Source organism: Neopsephotus bourkii, unplaced genomic scaffold (genome assembly GCF_033783945.1).
Source record: "Neopsephotus bourkii isolate Nb327-2 ecotype Australia unplaced genomic scaffold, CSIRO-AGI_Nbou_v1 NB_1542, whole genome shotgun sequence".
In the NCBI taxonomy this organism is placed as follows: Eukaryota; Metazoa; Chordata; class Aves; order Psittaciformes; family Psittacidae; genus Neopsephotus; species Neopsephotus bourkii.
This window is the reverse complement of record NW_026902018.1, coordinates 1,814,973-1,835,370: the sequence shown is the minus strand read 5'-3', so window position 1 is coordinate 1,835,370 and position 20,398 is coordinate 1,814,973. Positions and strand designations below refer to the sequence as shown.

The 20,398-nt window shown below is 42.8% G+C and overlaps 1 protein-coding gene across 1 annotated transcript in view; it reads left to right on the top strand.

The window, feature by feature from the left end:
• The first annotated feature begins 128 nt into the window (after positions 1-128).
• The window catches only part of RNFT2 (ring finger protein, transmembrane 2), a 29,954-nt gene continuing 9,684 nt past the window's right edge, over positions 129-20,398 (top strand). Inside the window, exons 1-7 of the mRNA XM_061370534.1 lie at positions 129-262; positions 1,010-1,196; positions 3,310-3,800; positions 6,767-7,245; positions 8,371-8,447; positions 9,991-10,091; positions 12,567-12,720. Of these exons, the coding sequence (XP_061226518.1) occupies positions 3,718-3,800; positions 6,767-7,245; positions 8,371-8,447; positions 9,991-10,091; positions 12,567-12,720 (894 nt within the window). The 5' untranslated portion in view covers positions 129-262; positions 1,010-1,196; positions 3,310-3,717. The remainder of the gene's footprint in view (positions 263-1,009; positions 1,197-3,309; positions 3,801-6,766; positions 7,246-8,370; positions 8,448-9,990; positions 10,092-12,566; positions 12,721-20,398) is intronic.

Below are 20,398 nucleotides of genomic sequence, written 5' to 3'. Positions count from 1 at the left end.
CCCCCCGCCGCCGCGCTCGCCCGCCGCAGGGACGGAGGGGAACGGCGGGGGCAGCGCTGATCCAGGACCGGCATCACCGGCTCCGGCGGAGAGCCGTGCCGAGCTGAGCCACTGCCCGGCCTGCCTCCCTCCCTCCCGGGAAGCGAGGCCCGGCCGCTTCCGGCAGCCGCGGGGCGGGGTAGGCGGAAGCCGCGGATGTGCGTGCGCTGAGGGGGTGAGGCCGCGCCGGGTGAGGGCGGTGCTGGCACCGCGGCCCGCACGGGTAGGTACCGGGCTGCGGCCTCCTGGGATGGGGGTGCTGGTCTCTAGGCCCGGCCGTGCCCGGCCTCGGTGGGCATTTAGCTACAGACTGCAGCGGGAATCTCCTTATCCCACCGAACTGGAAAGAAAAGGCCTTGCCTGTGCCTCTCTCTGTGTGTGCATATATATATGTGTGTATGTTACTGCATTTGTAAATTTGTATTGTATGTCTGCGTATAATTGCAGTGTTCTCCGTCAGGGATTGCAGTGATGAGGGGTAATAGGTATAACCTTAAACGGGAGCTTCAAGTTAGATATAAGGAAAAAGTTCTTTACAGTGAGGGTGGCAAGGTACAGGGTGCCCAGAGAACCCATTCCTTGCAGTGTTCAAGGCCGGGTTGGACACAGGGGCTTGGAGCAAGCTGCTCTAGGGGAAGGTGTCCCTCCCGTGGCAAGGGTTGGAACTGAATGATCTTAAGGTCCTTTCCAACCCAAACCATTCTATGATTACACACATGGACAGGAGTGTGTGTGTGTGTTACACACAATAAAGGCAGAGCAAAGCCCAGCAGGAACCCAGGGAGTGTCTGTGCAGTGAGCAGTTCTGCAGGTCCCAATCTCAGAGGGAAATGGCCTTGTTGTATCATGCACACATGCTGGAGTTGAAGCACCGGGGGTTCCCTCTTCTCTCCATCTTTCCCAAGGAGATGGAGAGGTGAAACTCACTCTGCTATGGTGAAAATGACTCTTATGTATGTGCTTCTTACAGATGCACCTGTTTGAGCACTATGGTCAGGTGTCTTACAATCACCCAGCTTGAAGGACCTGTGATGACTTTGAAATTTGGACCATCTTGGATTATCTGAAGGACTCCATGTGTGAGATGTCTGCATCCTCTTGAGCTTCCCTCTCTCCCATTGTGGCACCTTGCAGCTCTGGTTAAACCTGTTCTTCAGGTACTGTTAAAAGATGTCCAAGTGTTGCAAGATGAAAACCCCTAATCTGGGAAAGGCAGGAGCAGTGGGTATAGAAGCTGAGTGCCTTTTGGAGCAAAGTCTGTTTAAATCCTCTTAAATCTGTAGGTTTCTGGGCAGAACAAATACATCTCATGAAGTCCTGAGTCTTCAGTACTTGGCATTCATGTCACTGTCCCCTTAATGGCTGATGCCAAAAGATTTTTCTCCCCCTAGAGAGAGAGACATCATTTGGTAACATGACTTCACCTCACATCACAGTCTGTAGACTTCTAATGGCCTAGAAGAGAGTGGAGGAGTTTCTAACTCTCTTCATGTAGCACAAGAAGATGGACAGATTTCTTTATAAGCAGTGACCCCAAAGTTATTCACAGGTAGGACAGCTCTGCCTGCATGGGTCAGCCTGGCTTGGCCTTTTCATCATGTCTTAATTACCATTTTGGTTAAAAAGGGATAATATTATATATTAAGTTGACAGAGATACTGTCAGGCAAGGAGTAAATAACAATTACTACAGGGAAGCTAGTAGTCAGTCTTGTTACTATAAATGCAGCTTTAAAAAATCTGGAAAAAAGAAAATCTTTATGTTTTTATTGTATAAAACATCCTTAAAAATGAATTGTGGTCCTGAAAACACAACATGAAGCATACAGCTAGAGATTAAAGAACTGGGAGTTAAAGATCAAAATCTGTAGTAAAGAGAGTGTTGGTAATTTAGGGTGTCCTCTCCCTAAAATGTGTTGAAAGCTGCCTTTTTCCTGTCATATATGATGATGCAAAATGTTATTTGTATAGGGCCATGTATTTACATTAGCTGTCAAGGGGATGTGCAAAGTTGGCAGCTCATATTAAAACCTCTGTGTTCTCTGTCAGTGATGACTCAAATCCAGTGTTGTCTCAGTTCCACCCACTTCATTCATGGGGTTCTGCAAGACTGGATGTTACAAACTAAGAGTCTTTCTCTTTTTTTTGTAAATTTGAACATTTTTATCTTCATCTTTTTACAACTGTGATACAGTTATTTCTGTGATTTAACTGAAATACACTTTCTTCTGTCACTGATTCGTAACTTACCTTCAGGGCTGGACAAACTCCATATGCTTTTTATTGCACGTGTACATGGTGAGCACAACTGTCTTTTTATGAGCTCTGAACTGCATGGTTTGGGCTTTATCAAAGCATAAAAATGGAATTTAATGCAGTTTTCCGTGGGCTAGTGGGTCACTTAAAGTAAAGAATATGAACAAAAAGGTGAAAAGAGGGGGGGGGGGAAGTGTGGAGAGAGGGGGCCAGAAATAAATATTCTGTGTTTTCTATGTCTCAGCTTCCATAGCTCTGCTTACAGACAGGTAGGAAAAGTTCTCAGAGCCATTGTGCCTTTTCAGAATACAGATATATGGCTACACATTTATTTACATGTATTCATGCAGTATGAAATAAGTAATGTTGCAACTTTTGATATTCAGAAGTATTTAGAGCCTTTTACATTTTATTCAGTAGCTGTTGTAGTCTAGGGCTGTGTAGGATCAAACTTCAAGGATTTAAAGGATGTCTGTCTCAATCTTCAATGAAATGCCTGTGTGAATCTGGACAAATCACTTGCAAAACCAGCCTATTCCTTAGGTTTTATGTAACTAATATAATATTAAGCAGTCTAAGTACTTGCAGTTACTCTGTGCTGTGCCTTGATGACGATTCTGTGTTCTTTGCTTTTGAATTAACTTTAGTTTTAAAAGGTGGAATGTGTTTGAGGTTGTTCCCTTAAAATTAGACACTTTAAAGCAGAGATTGAGGTAACTAAATGAAGAACTTCTCTCCTTGTTCTAGAAAAAGTTCCTGAAGTTAATACAATTCCAGTGCCTTTTGATTTCCCACTCCAGACCTTACCTTATGCTGACAATTCCAGAATGAATGGAGCAGGAACATGTGACCTTTTGTGTATGTGCATATTACTTATGACCATTGTGCAGAGTTTGCTAATGGCATTTCTGTGGTTAAAAGGAATGGGTTGCTTATTTGAAACAATATTGGCCTGACCTGACTGTATTTTTTCCTTTAAAATGTTTATATGTTTTCTTTTTTCCCTCCCTCTCAGTTTTGCCTTACAAAGCAAGTTTCTTCAGAAGAGGAAGAAGGGATTTCACTTCCGCAGTGAAATTGATTCCATGTCATATCAAGAGCTTCTCTGTTGTCCTCAAGTTCGTTATCAGAACATCTCATCACAAACCTGCACACTCCTTGTGACAACTGCCATAGGCTGCAGAAGGGGATGGGATGTGACTAGTTCCTGCCCTGCTTGGAGACCTCTGTATGTGCTTCCATTTGCCAGTTGAATGCTGTTTCTTTGCAAGTGTGCTGAGAAACAACTGCAAGCTCACAGTGGCCTTTCAGAGAAGCCAGTGATTTATGCCAGCCATGTCACTAGCTGAATGGGTCTCACAACCCTTTGACTCTGTGGGCCTTTGTTAGGAGTCACCCTAGGATCTGTTGACCTCCAACATTAATGTTGAGTGTGCTGTGCTTTAAGGTTTTGAGGAAAATGCAGAGACGGCATAGCAGCAACACTGACAATGTTCCTCCTGAAAGGTACATCTTTTTCCTCCTTTTTCCCTTCATTTTCCTCTCCACAGGGGAATGTTCTGATTTAAATGTATGATGCTGTGGTTTAGAAAATGAAAGCTCAAAATTAAGGAAAGCATATATGTCCTGTGCATGTAGTGTGGCCAGGTTTTCTGCTTGGGTTTAGAGACAGATTTGCTTTTCTCCAACATTTCACTTAATGACTGCTACCACCTGCAGTGTTTCAGATTTCATGGTCCAGTGTGGCACATATGGAGACAGTTGGCTTAGCATAGGCAGGATATTTGGGGGCTCTAGAACAGTGATTCATGGCATGGTCCTGTGGGGATCCTGAGTGCTATCAATCCAAAAAGATCCATCTGTGTAAACATAGGCTATTTATACTGTTATTAAGGTATTTTAAAAGTCTGCTCTTCTGAAACTCCCAACTACTATGACTTAGTATTTTATAACGAATTTGGGTGATCCTTTACATCATCCCAGAATCTGTATTTAGCTTCATGTATATGAATATTTAGAAGTAGAATACAAATACCTCTAATTCACTTCTGTAATTATAGTATCAGCAAGGGAGGCTTGCCACTGTTATTGTTCTGGTACTAAATATTCCCTTGTGCTTTCCTAGGGTTAGAACTTGACTTCTAGTTTGGTTTTGTTTTTTTTTTTCCCTGAGAAGAAACTAATCTAATTGCTCTAAGGCAAAGATGGAACTAATGAATTTCATTGCTCTGGCTGAGCTTACATTTTAAGTGAAAGACAAGTATTTCATACTGGCTTTGCAAGTAGAGGTGAAGCTTGATGTCATGACCACTTCTAGTCCCCATGCTGAATTTCAGGGGAAAAGAAAGCCATCTTCAACTTTTTCAGCATGATACTGCCCAAGCCTCAGTCCAGGCTGTGGGTTTTATGTCAGCAGGCAAAACTGGGGCTTGAGAGGCACATAAGGTTGTATGGGCCCTCTCTGTAACAGAGCTTTCTGAGTCTGTGCAAACTTGTAAAGCACTTCAGGATTGTTTGAATGGTTCAGATATATTCAGGATAGGTGCCTATTGCTGAGTGCAGAGGATAAACAGAGTAACCTCAATTGGTTTTTATAAATGCTTCTGTTTCTTAACAGTGTAAATGCATCTTGTCAGTACCATAGGCTCGAGGTTTCCTAACTGTCAAATGAAAGGGTGTTGCCACTGGTCTTCAATTCTGTTAACTTCAACAAATTCACTATTTCATCCTTGTTCATTTGTTTTTAAATATGCTCCTGATGAATTCTTTCCTGTTGAAGGGGGAGTCATGTATCCTGGAAGTATTGTTCCAAACAACAGTTGTATCTTTATCTGTGACACAGGGTCCCACCCAACTCGTTATGTTCCCAGACATAAGTCCTGTCACATTGTGTCCCTCTCTTGTGTATACATCCCTCAATTGTAATGTTAGGTGTAAAGTCCAAGATCTGGTTGATGAATATTTTAAATCAAGAAGAGGTGTGTGATGTCTTGTTGACTTGATTCCTTGCTGGAGCCTGTGGAGAGACACTGGCAATGGGGTGTCACTATAAAAAGCCTTATTAGGAGTTTACTTAGTGGGAGGTATTCCCAGAGAAGTTTGAAGCGATCTCCAGAGTGAGGTGAAAGGCAGTGCTCTGTGCCCTGTAAGATGCCTGTGGAGGCTTTGGAACCCATGGGGGAGAGAGGGTTAAGGGCCCTGCATGTGCTATCTCACCTTGGGACCACTATTTCTAAAGTTAGAGATCTCCCAGGACTAAAATCAAGAGAGACCGAAGCTCTGCAACATGCCTTATTTGTAGGCTTTGCCTCTTGCTGAGCTTTATTTATCCTTTACTCTCCTTTTGCAAGTTAGAGAGGTGTTTGCTGTCTGCCTAATGATTGTTCTATGGTTACCTGTGATCTAAACTTCATGTGTATTCATTTCAGTACCACTGAGTTCAGGTGAAGAAAGCCTATTTTCTTATGGCATTAGGATGAAGGTATTTAAGCCTTTCTTTTGGAAATCTGGCTACAATCCAGCAAGCTCAGGAAAGAATCAGTGCCAGATCTGATTCTGTCCAGTGCCCAGTAATTTGGGTATATCCATGTGCAGTTTGCCAAAAATATCAAAATAAAACAAGTTCCCTTGACCCAGGAGCACATCCTTCACTTAAAATACTTGTTGGGTCAGGGACACACAAGCAGGTCTCAATGTTTCTCTTCTCCAGCTGACTCTGTGTCTTGTTGGTGTTACTCATCAGTGAGCAAGTAGTGATCATCCCTCAATAAAATCAGAAAATTTGGGGGGCTAGGCCATTTCTTTGAGTTAGCTTGGTTAATGTGACCTGTCTTGGTTGTGCTGTGTCAGTTTACATGGGGCTTTGTTTGTTTTGCTTGAAATACTAAGATCATTATAGATGATGTTGATTTTGGTATCAGATGTGTTATTTCTTTGGTTCCTCAAAAAGTAAAGGGGGTTGTCCGGGAACTCTGCTCCTTAGGGGAACTTAGGGGAAGTTCAGGTTAGATACAAGGAAGAAGTTCTTTACTGTGAGGTTGGTGAGGCCCTGCCACAAGTTGCTCAGAAAAGTGGTAAATACTCCATCCCTGGCAATGTTCACAGACAGGTTGGAGGGAGCCTTGGATGACATGGTCTAGAGTAAGGTGTCCCTGTCTTCAGCAGGGAGTTGGAACTGCATGATCTTAAGGTCCTTTCCAACCCAAACCATTCCATGATTCTATGAAGGAACTTGGCATTGTGATCAGTTCTTTCAAAGTACCCTGATCTTATAGTCTGGTTACTGGCCTCTAATTCTGCAACTCTGACTTTCCAACTGCAAACAGAGGGAAAAGCATCTGTCATCTGGGACCTTCATGTTCTGATAATGTGTGAGGAACTCTTAATAGACTACAGTTAGGACTGGGCTATAAGACTGAGAACTTCTGTGGCACTCATGTTGGTTTAATCACTTTCATGTCCATCCACTACAGAAACCGGAGCCAGACAGTGAGTTCTGAGACCAGCGTGGATGAAAGTGGAGTCTTTGAAAGTCTGAAAGCTGAAGCTTCCTCACCACAACAGTTGTTCTCAGGCCTAGCAGGCATCCCCTCAGGCACCATCACAGCCACCCCGTTCCAGTCAGGTTTGGTCCTGGGCTCTTCAGCAGGAGGTGGGGAAGTATTCATTCAGATGCCAGCCCCAAGGGAGGAAGGGAGCAGTCGAACAGAGGGAGCCCCGTTCCACCACCGGCAGTCATCCCATCATTTCCACCATGGCCATCACCGGGGTTCATCTCTGCTGCACATGGCAGGAGGGGATCGCCACGGGCACGCTGAGGAAGGCAGTGATGAACAAGCTGGAACTCCAGCCCCAGCTCTTTCAGAGTTAAAAGCTGTGATTGGTTGGCTGCAGAAGGGACTTCCCTTCATCTTGATCCTCCTGGCTAAAGTTTGTTTCCAGCACAAGCTTGGTAAGCATCTGTCCTTTCTGGATTGTAAGTGTATTAGAGAGTGGTTAGGGAGCTTTAGCATGCTGTGGTGTCTGAGAGATTTATCTGCATAACAGCGTCTAGAGGTAGTCTAGCACGAAGGGCACATATTTAAATGCATGCATTAATGCAGCTGATAGATTCACCCTACTTTCAGTCCAAGATGTTTTCATCTGTGTCAATCCCATCTGTTTCCTGTCCTGGCCTGTGGGAGACCAGTTCTGTTCCTTTTCCTAATCTCTCCTTGACATTCCTGTAGGGTCTGAGGATGTTACCAAGGCTTCTCCCTCGAACTTTCTCCAGGAGAGGTGGGAAAAGCTTACATTAGTGACTAGCAAAGGCTTCTTTGTGACACAGAAGGGTTCAGAGGGACAAGGCACTTTTCTACCTGGAAGGGTGGAAGTTGTGAAATCAAGCCAAACAGCATCAGCAGTTATGTCTTGCAGTTGAGATCTTCAGAGTTCCCTAAACAATGTGTCTATATAGGTTTCTTTAATAGGAGGTGAGTCTTTCAGCTCCTCAGTGCTCATGACAAATCCATTCTTCTAATCCTCCTCTTACATGAAATTATGTACGTGGCCTGTCTGAGGATCCTTACTCGCTCTTGGAGTAATATGCTGAGATTATCATCACAGGGAAGCCAATAATGCTTTAGTCCACCTTACAGTTCTGCCAGTATTCCCCAAACCAGGTGTTGATTCATGTCTGAGCCATCTTGCTCATTGAATTTGATTTCCTGTGTGAATACTGTGCCTTGTCTTCCACAAGCTGCTGAACTGATACTGTAACACTGTCATCTAGCAGAGTTCTGTTTGCACAACACAGCCACAACTTGCAACACTTCTTCATCACAGAACCTGGCATTTGGGTGGAGTGTCTGTATTGGACCGGGTGGCAGATACTCACTGTGGTAGCTTCATTTTCATTTGGACTGAATTTTAACTTTATGGAGTCCACACTGCCCTGGTTCAATCACTGTTACATTCAGTTCAACCAGAATATCACCCAGTATTTTTTTCCTAAGCTTAAGATGCTGACATCAAATGGCTTAAGGCTGAAGATCCTCCTGCTCAGCCCTGTATATTCTGACAGTGTCTTTCCCTGCAGGAATTGCTGTGTGCATTGGTATGGCCAGCACATTCGCATATGCCAACTCAACACTCCGGGAACAGGTCGCTCTGAAGGTCAGTACAGCCTCTTACTCTCCTATGGTCCCAGGCAACATCACTCTGTACAAAAACAATGTCCCTGTTGAACCTTCTTTTGCAATGTAGGGCTGAAAGCTGTTATATAAATACATATCTGTCAAATTAAGAGTACTGTGCTGTAATCCTCACTTCCTCTTCCTACTTCTCCCCATTGATGCTTTCCCACAGTTTATATCCTGCTCCTTTTGTTTTATTATGCTACACTTTCACAAGAGAGGAAAGGTCAGGGATATCGTAATGTGCTCTTGGCTCTGCCACTGCTGTCAGTGCATCTTCAAGCACTGCCCCGCACCTCAGTTTCCCATTATGTACCACAGAGGTGCTGAAACCTATTCACTAGTTAATGATGAGATTTCATTTATTATCATTTGAGACTGTTTTGAGACTTTCAGCTGAAGGATTTTGTAGCTGTATTGCTTATTAGTATCTTGATAATGCTCTGGTGATAATATGCTTAGATTATAAAGAAACCAGGAGATCTTTTCAGGCCTTATAATCAGTGTCAGCAGAATACTTCAACAGCATTGAAAGCACAAGACTAGAATTGCCTCTGTTGATAAAAATTACATGGGTGGCACAAGTGTATATTTCTGTCTCCCAGCAGGAGTGGAATAAGCGTGATACAGTGCTGAATGAACAGATAAATTGCACAATCATGTAACAGATTGCTGTTGCCTTGCCCTTTGCACCTTTGTCTTTCAGACAGTGTGCCCCTTAATCCACCTGCTTTAAATCTCACCCTAACATCCCTGGCTGTTGAGTAGCTGCAAAGAGCTGTTTTCTTAATAAATCAGCTCCCAAGAAAAATGCTGGGATTTTTCCTCCCAGGAGTAAAATTTCCTCTGGTATTACACCAGGCCAAGACCCAGGACAAGATCTTCTGCCATCCACTGCCGTCTGTAACATTCCATGTCTTTTAAAAATGAAAATTTACACTTCTTTTTACCTTCCATTATTTCATCAATCAAAAATGCATGTTCTAGAACCAGCATGCATCCAGATCACATTCACAGGTGCTGCGTGCAGTCATGGGTTATATTTGATTTAGCTAAGCCTTCTGTGTGTCTTTAGGTCTATTTGTAAAACACCCCTTTGACAAGGTGTCCTTTCAGCTCAGAATTATAGGACAAGATACGGACTTTTTTCTTTTTGTTTTAACCTCTTGTCAAACTGCATTTTGAATATCAGGAGAATTTAGACGTCCCAAGAAAGATCCCAACTTTGAAAACTGAATTCTGCAAGTAAGGCTGTCGTTGTCACTGGTGGATTTGCTTGATTTCTCTGAAGTTACTTTATGTTAAAATGTTAGCTGAGTGAGAGCCATTTCTGGTTGTGTTTCTGTATGTCTTTACCTACAGCCTATTTCTGAGCCCTAATCCTGTGTAAATTAACTAACTACTGAGCACTTAGTGGCATATTTGTATCCCCTGGGTTGGTCTTGCATTTTTCAGCAGTCAAAGACTCAGCACAGTCATTGAGACTTTGAATTTATCCTCTCTGCTTCTTTCTTCTTGTTCAGGAGAAGAGATCAGTGTTGGTTGTCTTGTGGATCCTGGCCTTTCTCACTGGAAACACCTTGTACTTGCTCTACACATTCAGCTCTCAGCAGCTGTACAACAGGTGGGCAACATTTCCATTGTTAGTGATAGAAGGAAGTGATAATTTGCAGGGAGGAAAAGAGGGAAACCCACTTTCCTCCACACTTTGGAAGGAAATGTGCATACTGAAGGTTATCTGCTGTCTTTGTTAATATCATTGTAATACCTTTCGATGGAGGAAAAGAGTGTGTGTGTTACTTTCACCAGTGGACTATGCTCCTACCAATGAATGACATAACCAGCATCTGAATGGATCAGGGTGTGATGATGCACTGCTATGTTACTGCTTGAAACATGTACACTTGCAGTGTCTTACATATCAAAGCAGGGTGGATACTTTTTTATAGTGGGGCTTCTGAATTTTGACCACTGTGACTGAACATAAAGAGAAGGTGTTGGAAGCAGGTAAGAGATTGTCCCACTGATTTTCCACCTCCTCTAATGGTTTCTTTTCAATCCATCAAGCTTTGAGTCTATTACAGGAGATAAACTGGAGATGAGATAATAGTGTTTTACTCCTGTGTCCTCTGGGCCTGGAGGCATTTGGATCCGAGGTAACTATGACAGCCTTCGCTTTCAGATTGTGACTGAAGCAGTTCTCATATACAGGCAAGTTAGTACCCAGGGATTCAGCTCAGCACTATCCCTGCCTGTTATAAAGCAGGGATTAAATGACATATAGGAAGCAAAGATACAGAACTTAAGCAAGGGAGTGCTAGTAGAATAAATAGGAAGGAATGGAGCAATGTCAAACCTAGTTATGTGAGAAAAAGGTTTTTATATTTGTAGCTAAAAAGATAGGAATTATCTTCCCAATGAAAAATTTATTTGTCCCACTGAAGACCACTTAGAACTTCAGACTGAAAATACAATGTGTGTCCCATGCATCAGTTGGATTGTGGCTACATGGCTCTTGGCTATGTTTTTTCTGTCATTTATTTCATTGCTTCCCTGCTTCTTCCCACTGATACTGTCTAGTAAGTGGAAGAGTCAAGGTCTGCCCACAACCCTGGTATCCTTTGGAATTACCCCTAATGTATTTGGATTTGATCATTGGGAAGCTGTGTATGTAAGTGCTTCTAGGAAGCAGGAGAGATGAGGTGTATGTGTGGGTCCAAATGTGAGATGGTAAACCATGGGATGCTGTTCATAGGTCTTGTGGGAGGGAAGAGGGAGAGTTAAGGTTAAAAGCATGAATGGGACTAGTTTGAAATAAAGGCTAGATCATCTAAAATAAAAGGGTTTCAGCAAATTGGGGCCATCCTACACAGTGGTTAGGCCATGGGTTATTAATAGGGAGCAGACTGGGCAACAGCTTCACTGGCAAGCCCTGTTCCTCCCAGTGTTGTGATGGTGCGTCCTGAGTCATACTTGGGCTGGTGTATCCATTGCTTGCTGTGTGGGGACCTGTGACTACTCACAAGGCAGGCTTGAGAAATCAGAAATAGCTGCTTTTGTTTTGTTTCTTTCTGGCTTGTTTTTAATTTTCTGATTTATTTACTTTTTGCTTTTTTTTTTTCCTAGTGCATGAATAGTAGTAAAGTCTCTGATTCTGTTTCTGTTTTTAGGGTGTAATTTTACCTGTTGTGCTGTGCCAGTGTTGTGAGTATTTTAAATTCACGTTCAGGTGTTTCATTCTGGGTTGGTTATTTTCCTTTTACTTTTTGGTTTGTTCTATTTTAAGTTTTTGCTTTCTACAATGAGGCTTTAGTAGGTAAATTCCTGAAGAGGAATCCTGGTGTTTCAGTCTCATTGCTGCTCGGGTCGGTAGCTCCTGCCCATTGCTATCTAAAGTTCTGCTGTCCTGGAATCCCCCCTTTAAAGGGCCCAGTCAGTAACATTATGTCAAGGGAACTACCTTTCTGGATCTTTGTTTCTGGTAAGAGTTACTGCTTAACCCAATCCAGCTTTTCTTCTGCTTCAGACAATGGCAAGCCACCATCAGAACATGACACACCTCAATTCCTGATCTCTTTGCACACTAACAGTGCTTTCTTTGTCACCAGCATGTTGCACATGCACAAGTAGCTTTAGAGACTGCTGCCCCTGCAGTAGTTCTACCTGTGGCAAGCCAGTCTCAGAGGACATAGTGGTCTTGACTTCCCCAAGGAATCACAACTACTGCTGACTTCAAAGGATAAGCTTTTATGGTCAGATCTGATAGAGCAAGCCTGTGAAATAAAGGCATTGCCATTAGACCAGAGCTCACTTACAGTGTGGATTGCAGTCTTCCAAAATAGGTTTCATACACGTTTGGGTCCTGTTTTGTGATAGTGGGCAGACCTGCTGACCTCAGTAGGAATGGGGAAGACCAAGGTCAGGAGGCCCAGAGGAACCATGGGACTAATCTGCATGTCTTATTCCTGTTGCCCTTGGGAGCTGAAGTTCAGTGGAGTACCTAGGCTTTCTCTAGCCTGCAGTGAATAGAGCTGCTCATCAAGAAGCTTAAGTGAGGTTCTCCTTGCTGGTATCTGAACCTTGGTGTCATGCCTTTCAGCCTTATATTTCTGAAACCCAACCTGGAGAAGCTGGACTTCTTCGACCTGATGTGGATTGTGGGCATCGCAGACTTTGTACTCAAGTACCTCACCATTGCACTGAAATGCCTAATTGTTGCCCTGCCAAAGATCATCCTTGCTGTCAAGTCAAAGGTAGGAGTCTCTTCTTGCTATACAGATGTTTGTCTTTGATAATCTGATACCTTTGCAACATGTTTGCAGCATGAAATATGGGTGGAAGAATAAAAATAATAAAACCTCTGATAAAGCTTGGGCAGAAAGTCACCTGGAGAGTGGGCTTTTTGGCTTTTGAGCCATCACAGACCTGAGCAAGGGTTTGGTAATCCCAGCAAGTAATTCAACTCCAGACAGGTAATCATTGCTTGAGAAGGAATAGTTACTAGCAATGAGATAAAGGCTTTTCTGGTTGATGTTGTTCTAGATCTTGTTTTCTGAGTAATCTCTGCAAAGAAGTACTTCTAAAGCACCAATCTCCTCATTTAATGGAAGGAAATTGCAAGTACTTATCTCTCTGGCTTTCTACTTTGGTCAAAGAAGTAACAGCATTAAATGTAAGCTTCTGATGCCACAGAAGACAGCATCAGTTGTAGCCATGGCCAGAGAAATACTTTAACTAAATAGCTAACAAATGTTGATGAAAGCATATATAGATTAGGCCTAACTTTTGAAACTTTCTCACCACGTTCTCTTGAAAGCCCTTTTCATACTGTTTTTTGACATGCACATGAAGTGCCTCTTCCTCCACTTGGTGGTAACTACATTTCAGTGGCAAATGTAGCAATGTGTAGTGTTTGCATTTGGTAAAGAAACTTCCTGGCAGCTGTTGGGATGAAAGGCAGGATGGAGATGCCAGATACCATCATTCATTGCTGAAAGTCTCAGGCAGGGCACTTAAGGGGATGTCTAAACTGGGAATAGTTTTGCTTAGAAATGACATGGGTGGCAGGGGAGTTGAGCAGTTTGTTCCTGCACAGCAGGGCTATGAGATGCTTATTAATTTATTTCTGGCAATTGTCCAGCTCTTTTTCCTTCTTCTATTATTATTATTATATTTTGGGAGATTAATGTGCTAGGTCAGAGCATAATCCAGCCTGGGGAGGGAGGGAAAAGCAATGTGAATAGTCTTCCCAAGATAAATTGCAGTGTTGGAAAAGGTTCACAGCCTTTGCTTGCTTGTCTGAGAGCTATCCCAAGTACTCATTAATCCTTGTCGGGAGAGAAGAAAGAGAAGGGGGCTTTATTTGCAGCTACAGTGGGAGGCTGGTAAGATCACATCTGTCATGGGCCTATAATGACTCAGAGCACAGATGCTTCATTTTTAATACCTTTTTCTGGATAGCAATATTTCTCACTTTTTTTGAGTCTCTTTTTGTCTTAGGGTGTTGTTGATGGTCTTCTTGTCCCTTGATATCTGAGACTGCTGTTACCTACCACTATGGATCTGGATTTATTTTTATCCCTCTCTCTACAAGACATCCATTAAGCCAACCAGGGATGAGATCTGGTGTTACAAATTAAGCAAGATCAAACTGGGATGGGAGTGCTCCAAGAAAACCACAGGATGCCATAGAAATTGTAATTGGTAACCACATAGCTGAGCTCTTTCCCTGAGCTGGGTGACCCAGCTTACCTCTTAAGACCAGCACAGTGCTACACATCTTAGTTTCAGATGAGTTTTAAGCTTTTTCTCAGAACAGTTCTATTGCACTTTAAGCACATTATCTTTGACCAAGTTCTTATCAACTTATTTACTATCTGCTATCTTAATACTTGCCAGATACAAAGTTTTTCTCTTCCTCCCCATATGCTTGTAGTAATGTTCCTCCTTGAAGCCTGTCTTGTAGTTTCTGAACTTCCGGATGTCTGACACATAATCATAGCAGATAGGAAGCTGCTGGAGAAATAAATTACACTCAGAATAGAGCTAGAAGATTTTTCCATGGTAGACATAGAGAATTTTGCTGATGTAACCAGCCAGAACTGCAGTTTCTAGCTGCCCATAACACAGAGACTAAAGTGGAGGTTGCTGCACTGTCAGGGATAGAGTTCAGCACAGCTTAGAGTGGGATAGAGGTATTTTATCTTGAGCTTCCTTGCAGTACTTTGATCATTCTGCAGTCAACCTCTGAGCATGCTCCTTGTTTTGGAAGTTCAAAGGCATTCCAAAGCCAATCTGGCTTTTCATGCTGCTCATTGAGATTCTGGTCTGCTCTGAATAGCATGTGGTTTTCACCGATGCTTTCATAGCCTTTCTAGTACAAGGCATGCCCTCTGAATGTCCTTCTTTTAAGACTCTTACCTCTCCATATCCATTGTGAATGGAGCAAGATCAGATTCTTCCTTTTATGCATCAAAGTCTTCACATCTCCCCTCAGCTTCTCTGTGGACTGGACACCACCAGTTTTGAGTCTTTTCTTGGAGATCATTCATTCTAGATCTTATTATCTTCTGGACTTTCTTCGGTCCCCCCCATTTTCCAGACCATTTCTTCAGCCTATAGGGATGAGTTTGGATTATAATCCTTCTTCCCAGTGTTTACAGCCTTTCCCACTTAAGTGTCAGCTGTACATTTGATAAGCCTCCTTTGTTACATGAAGACACTAATGAAAACAGTGAGTAGTACTCCACTCTTACCTTAGTTAGATGCATCTTTTCATTTTGATAGTAAACACAAGGATTTTGGGCTAAACCACTCAGTTCTCCCAATCAAAAGTACTGGGTCATGTATTCCTATTATAACACCATCACAGGAAGGGCAACATTTGATTTCACGTGGCATCAAGGACCATCTTGGATTTATAGGATAGGACTTACAATCTGAGAGGCAGGAAAAGTCTGTCTTTGCCATCAGAATACAGAGAACAGTAAATGCGATCATGAGTGCTTGAAATGTGAAGCATGAGGACTGCTATATTATCAGGATACAACTAGGCAGAGTTCTCCAAGACCAAATTACTCAGAAATGGAATATCTTTGCAAGCAACCCCTCCGAAGAATGAGGACTGGAAATCTGACTATTTAATTCCAGACTTTCCCAGTTTCCAAACCAGCTCAGAAAAAAGAGGTGCCAAGAGAGGCTGTGAGACTACAGTCAGGCTGGAAGGCAGGAAAAGAACCTGCAAATAGGAGGCAAAAGTAGAAAAAGGAAGGGGGTCCCAACATCAGATTCCAGCCTTACACTTCTGCAATCAGAGGTTGTGGGAGAAGGAGCATAACTGTGCCTAAAGCTGTCCCTTCATCCCCATGAGCTGAGGGGCACATCCAGCTGAGAACAAGTTTTAATAGCAGCTGGGCTCATCATTTCTTTGGAAGGGGGGTTTGGCTCCCACCCTGCATGTTGAAGGCTCTCCATTAAGAAAGGCAAATAAGATCATTTGGTTCAATAGAAAATGAATTAAAGTAAATTAAACTGCAGGAGCCATGTGGCCTGCAGAGGCCTCCATTGTTGTACACACATAAACAGCAGCTTTTCATTTGCACTGCTAAGGAATGACAGCTTGAGGGAGGTGGAATTAAAAATAAGGAAATAAATAATAAAAAGAGACAGTTGCCAAAGATTCCCTTTAGGAAATCCTGGGTGCCTGCAAGTCTCCCATCCCCTTGTCAGCAGTTTAATCCTGGAGAATGGAGTGAAGCGTGAAGGAGGAAAGGGGAGAAGGAATACCAAACCCAAAGAATTGGAAGAAACTGGTACCTCAGGTTCTGTTTTATATCTATATATCTCCCTATTTCTACAGGGGAGAAAGATACCAAGGACACACTTCTTTCCAGCAGCCTTAGTAGCTGATATGTAAGTATTTTCTTTGCATGCTCAGTGCAGATGTGCATCCAAGTTACGAGGAGCTGCATTTCCAGAAGATGGAAAATTCAAAAGGAAAACACTAACATTTGCTGGTTGAAAACACAGCATGAAATTACTGTAGGGAACCCAGATCCCAAATAGCAGACCCAGACTCCTCCAAGGAAGGTACCCAAAATGGTTTTTTCCTGTAACAGAAGCTCTCTGCTGTGGGATTCTGGAGTCTTCTGACTTTGTGGTTTAGGGACCTGAAATCCAGCGAAGCAGCCCCAGACTCCTCCAAGGAAACTACCTGACATGATTTTTTCCTTTGGAGAAACATCTTTCCTCTGAGATCTGGCAGAGACTCCTCCCAAGCATATCCTGCAGTATTTTGACTTGTCAGTTGTGTTTGAAAGCTGGATCATTACAAATGAGGTTTCTTTTGTGGCAAGACTGGCATTACTCATGTGAAGATTTTTTGGTGCTGTATAAATAGTGGCAATGTACAAATACTCATCCACACTAGCACTGTGGACTCCTCACTGCCTCTTTGAAAAGACTTACTTTTGGTTGATTGGGGTTTTTTGATGCTTTTTTCTTTAAAGTACCACCTCATCAAATCTGGTTAGAGAAAACTTCTTTATATGAAGGCACCCATTCTTTATATGGCTTTGCACTTGGACTTTGGGCCAGATACCTTTTCTAGGTGCATTCCATGTTTCCTAGCATAGATAGCTTTGCCAGAGGGGAGACTGAGCTGAGCTCTTAGGCAGAAGCTCTTCCCTGTGAGGGTGCTGAGGCGCTGGCACAGGGTGCCCAGAGAAGCTGTGGCTACCCCATCCCTGGCAGTGTTCAAGGCCAGGTTGGACACAGGGGCTTGGAGCAAGCTGCTCCAGTGGAAGGGGTCCCTGCCTGTGGCAGAGGGTTGAGACTGGATGAACTTTAAGGTCCCTTCCAACCCAGACCTTTCTATGATTCTGTATGATTGTTCTCCATCACAAGAAGAGCAGGTTGGAGCACTTTGCTCCTGCCAAAGCATTTTCTCTAGGCCACAGCCTGTTCCAGGCAGCTCACATGAGGAATGAAGGTGCCAGAGGGAAGTTACATTAATTGTGATGATGGCAGCAGCCTTCTAATGTCCCTGCAGCCTCTTTCATCATGCAGCCAGATAGTTATCACTCATTTTACATGAAGTTTGCATACTTCTGTTCCATCCTGAGAAAAACAAGGTCTCTTGGAGCATTGGAGTCTTGTAGGTGCTGGTCAAAAAACCCAGAAATATTAAAACAAGCGATGTGAGCAGGCACATAGATGTATTACAGAATATCTGAGTAAAGATCTTCCTGCTCTGTGTCTGTTCTCTCTTACACCGTGTGATATGCAAGTTACTCCTAGTCTTCTCTAATAGTGTGGCTAAAGTGGCATTTCCAGCTAGGCAATGGACTGTCCTCTCTTCTTGGTGATCTTGGATGCTACTTGGGGGAACTCATTCAGATTCATGCTTCTTGGGCAGCAACCTTAGTTTTGATCCTCTGGACCTACAGGAACTACGTGATGGTTCTGCAGAGGCTTTTCCCTATTGCAGCCTGGGATGGATGTGATGTCCCAGAGTCAGAAGTGGGGGATTTATTACTTCTGAAAGAAAAGTACTAACTAAAGCATAGGATTAGGTACTGGGGAGCTGGGACTCCTTTCTGTCCCTTTCCCTAACACACTTTGAAGGTCACTGCCGCTAAGTTTCTAAAGGAATCATTGCTCCTATATGCCAAGTTTGATTTTCCAGTTTAAGATATCCAAGATGTGACTTTCAGACATGCTGTGCACCAAGTAAAAATCTCATTTTCCCCTCTAATCCCACCTTGGAATTACTCCTCATTAGTCTTGCATGGATTTTCACCAGCATCCTCTGTGCCACAATCCTGTTTACTGCTCCTACCCAACACTTCCTTATATTGGCAATATGACCTGGAATCTCAGCAGAGCCTGCTTTCCTCTCATCCAAATTGCCAGCAGGTCTCAAAAGTTGTTTTTCTAGCATCTTCCTGTTTCAGAATATGTCCTAATGCTGCTGGCAACAGAAAAGTGAGACTTGGAACTTCCCTTGAGTGCTAATCACAACTTACAGTTGCCTCATTGCAACTTCTCTCACTTCTCTTACATCCCATTTTAATTCCGCTGTGTAAAACCTTAGCATGCCTGTTTCCTTCTGTGGAGCACATGTATGCAAAGCCTTATGTCAAAAGGGACCACTAAGTTAGTGCTCAGACTATGTGGGAATTAGCATTGCTTCTGCAGCTGTGATTTGTCCCCTTTGATGTTTCTAAATTGTGATTCAAGTTTTAATTATGTGATTCCATGTTATTTTTCTGTAAGACTTCTTCCATCCATCACCAGTGAAAGCAAGGTGAGGTATTGAAAGAAGCTGTTGTAGAAACCAGAAAGCATAGAGAACAAAGAGACCATTGGAAGAAGAGGAATATTCTGCAAGTTGAAGTTGAATGCTACACTGGAGAATTCAATTCCATCCTTCATTTGCCAAATAATTCCTGTGTGATTCTAGAAGAGTCATGTACAGCTGCAAACTGAAGTCAGTGCTTTAGCTTTTAATGGTAATGTGAGCTATAAAATTAAGTGCTTTATAAAAAGTCTACTCCCAGGCATCTCAACTTAGACACCAAAAAAACCTTACCTTAACCTTAGTCTATGTGTCTTGAGCTCTCATTTAGAAAATAGAGAAAATAGCTGTCCCTTATGTCAGCCAACAATGTGAAAGTAATGGGGGTTTAAAACATCTTTTATTGTAGTGGTATCATAAAGAGAGTGAAGACGTTTTAGTGATAGGCTACTCTGAGTAATGCTCAGATAGCATGAAGTGGTAGGATGCAGATCTGCCTTCAAGTAGCGAGGAAACCATACTCACAAGTTACATGTTTAATTAGTACCACTCACCCTCTCTGAAAAAATAGTGATCACATTGTTACAGACCATAATGTATTGCCTGTACAGAGAGAAAAATCACAATTGTATGAAAATCCTGAATTCTGCTCTTGAAATAAGTGCTTGCTTTAAAGGCTAAAAATGGTCTTTATGTGCTGAAGGAGATAGAGAAAAATAGAGGGTTGTACACAAGTCATGGGCTTAGTTTGTAACTGGGAAAAAAGAGAAATCAGTTTCACCACGTGGTATCATAAGGCCCATCAGAGTTGCTGTAACTGGATCCACAGCACAGTCCTTTGCCACTTGTGCTAATGAAGTATTTGCTAATAGTAGTAGATGACTGTCAGCTTTTATAGTAACTGAGGAAGCAGAGTAAGGAGTGTACTACCTTTCTAGCCAGACTTAACTCCAACCCATTGCAAGAGCTTGATGAGAGCAGAACAGAGACTCCTCTGGTTTGTGGCTTTATCCAGGTATACTTCCAGGTAACATGCTATTTAATCTCTGTAGTCCAGCAAGATAGGTGTGCTCCTGCACAGCCCAGTCATGCACTGGGGCTGGCTCACAGGCTCACCAAAAAGAGCTTCTGCTGATCTTGGAGAGCTGTTCAACCTCTGTAGAGTGTATTCAAGAGAAGATTCCTAACTTTACATGGATTTTTTTTATGAAATAGGAAGTCACGTAACAGAAGCAGGCTTTGCTTTATTTCAAGCTTCATTCACAGTCAGATGTATGGAACAGTTGTATTTGTGCTTCATGTAACAGACAGCTCTTCCTAATCTTAATGAGAAATAGCTGAAGTACTTCCAGCTGAGGTTTTCAGACAAAAAACAGCTTGAGACAAAGGTTTGATTTTGTTATATCTTGGCTATCTAGGTTGAAGCTTTCAAAGTTGAAAAGTGGATGACAGACAGGTAGATTGGATGTGCTTCCACCCAGTGATGGGTGCCATGTGCTTTAAGTTATTGCTATCAGAAGTCTAGATTTTGCTGCTGGAATTGGAGGGGACAATCCCTGTTCTCTAAGCTTTAGGTTCAGAAGGAAAACTCCATTTTTGCTGCAGTCCATTGTAGAATTAATGCTGATTTTCTA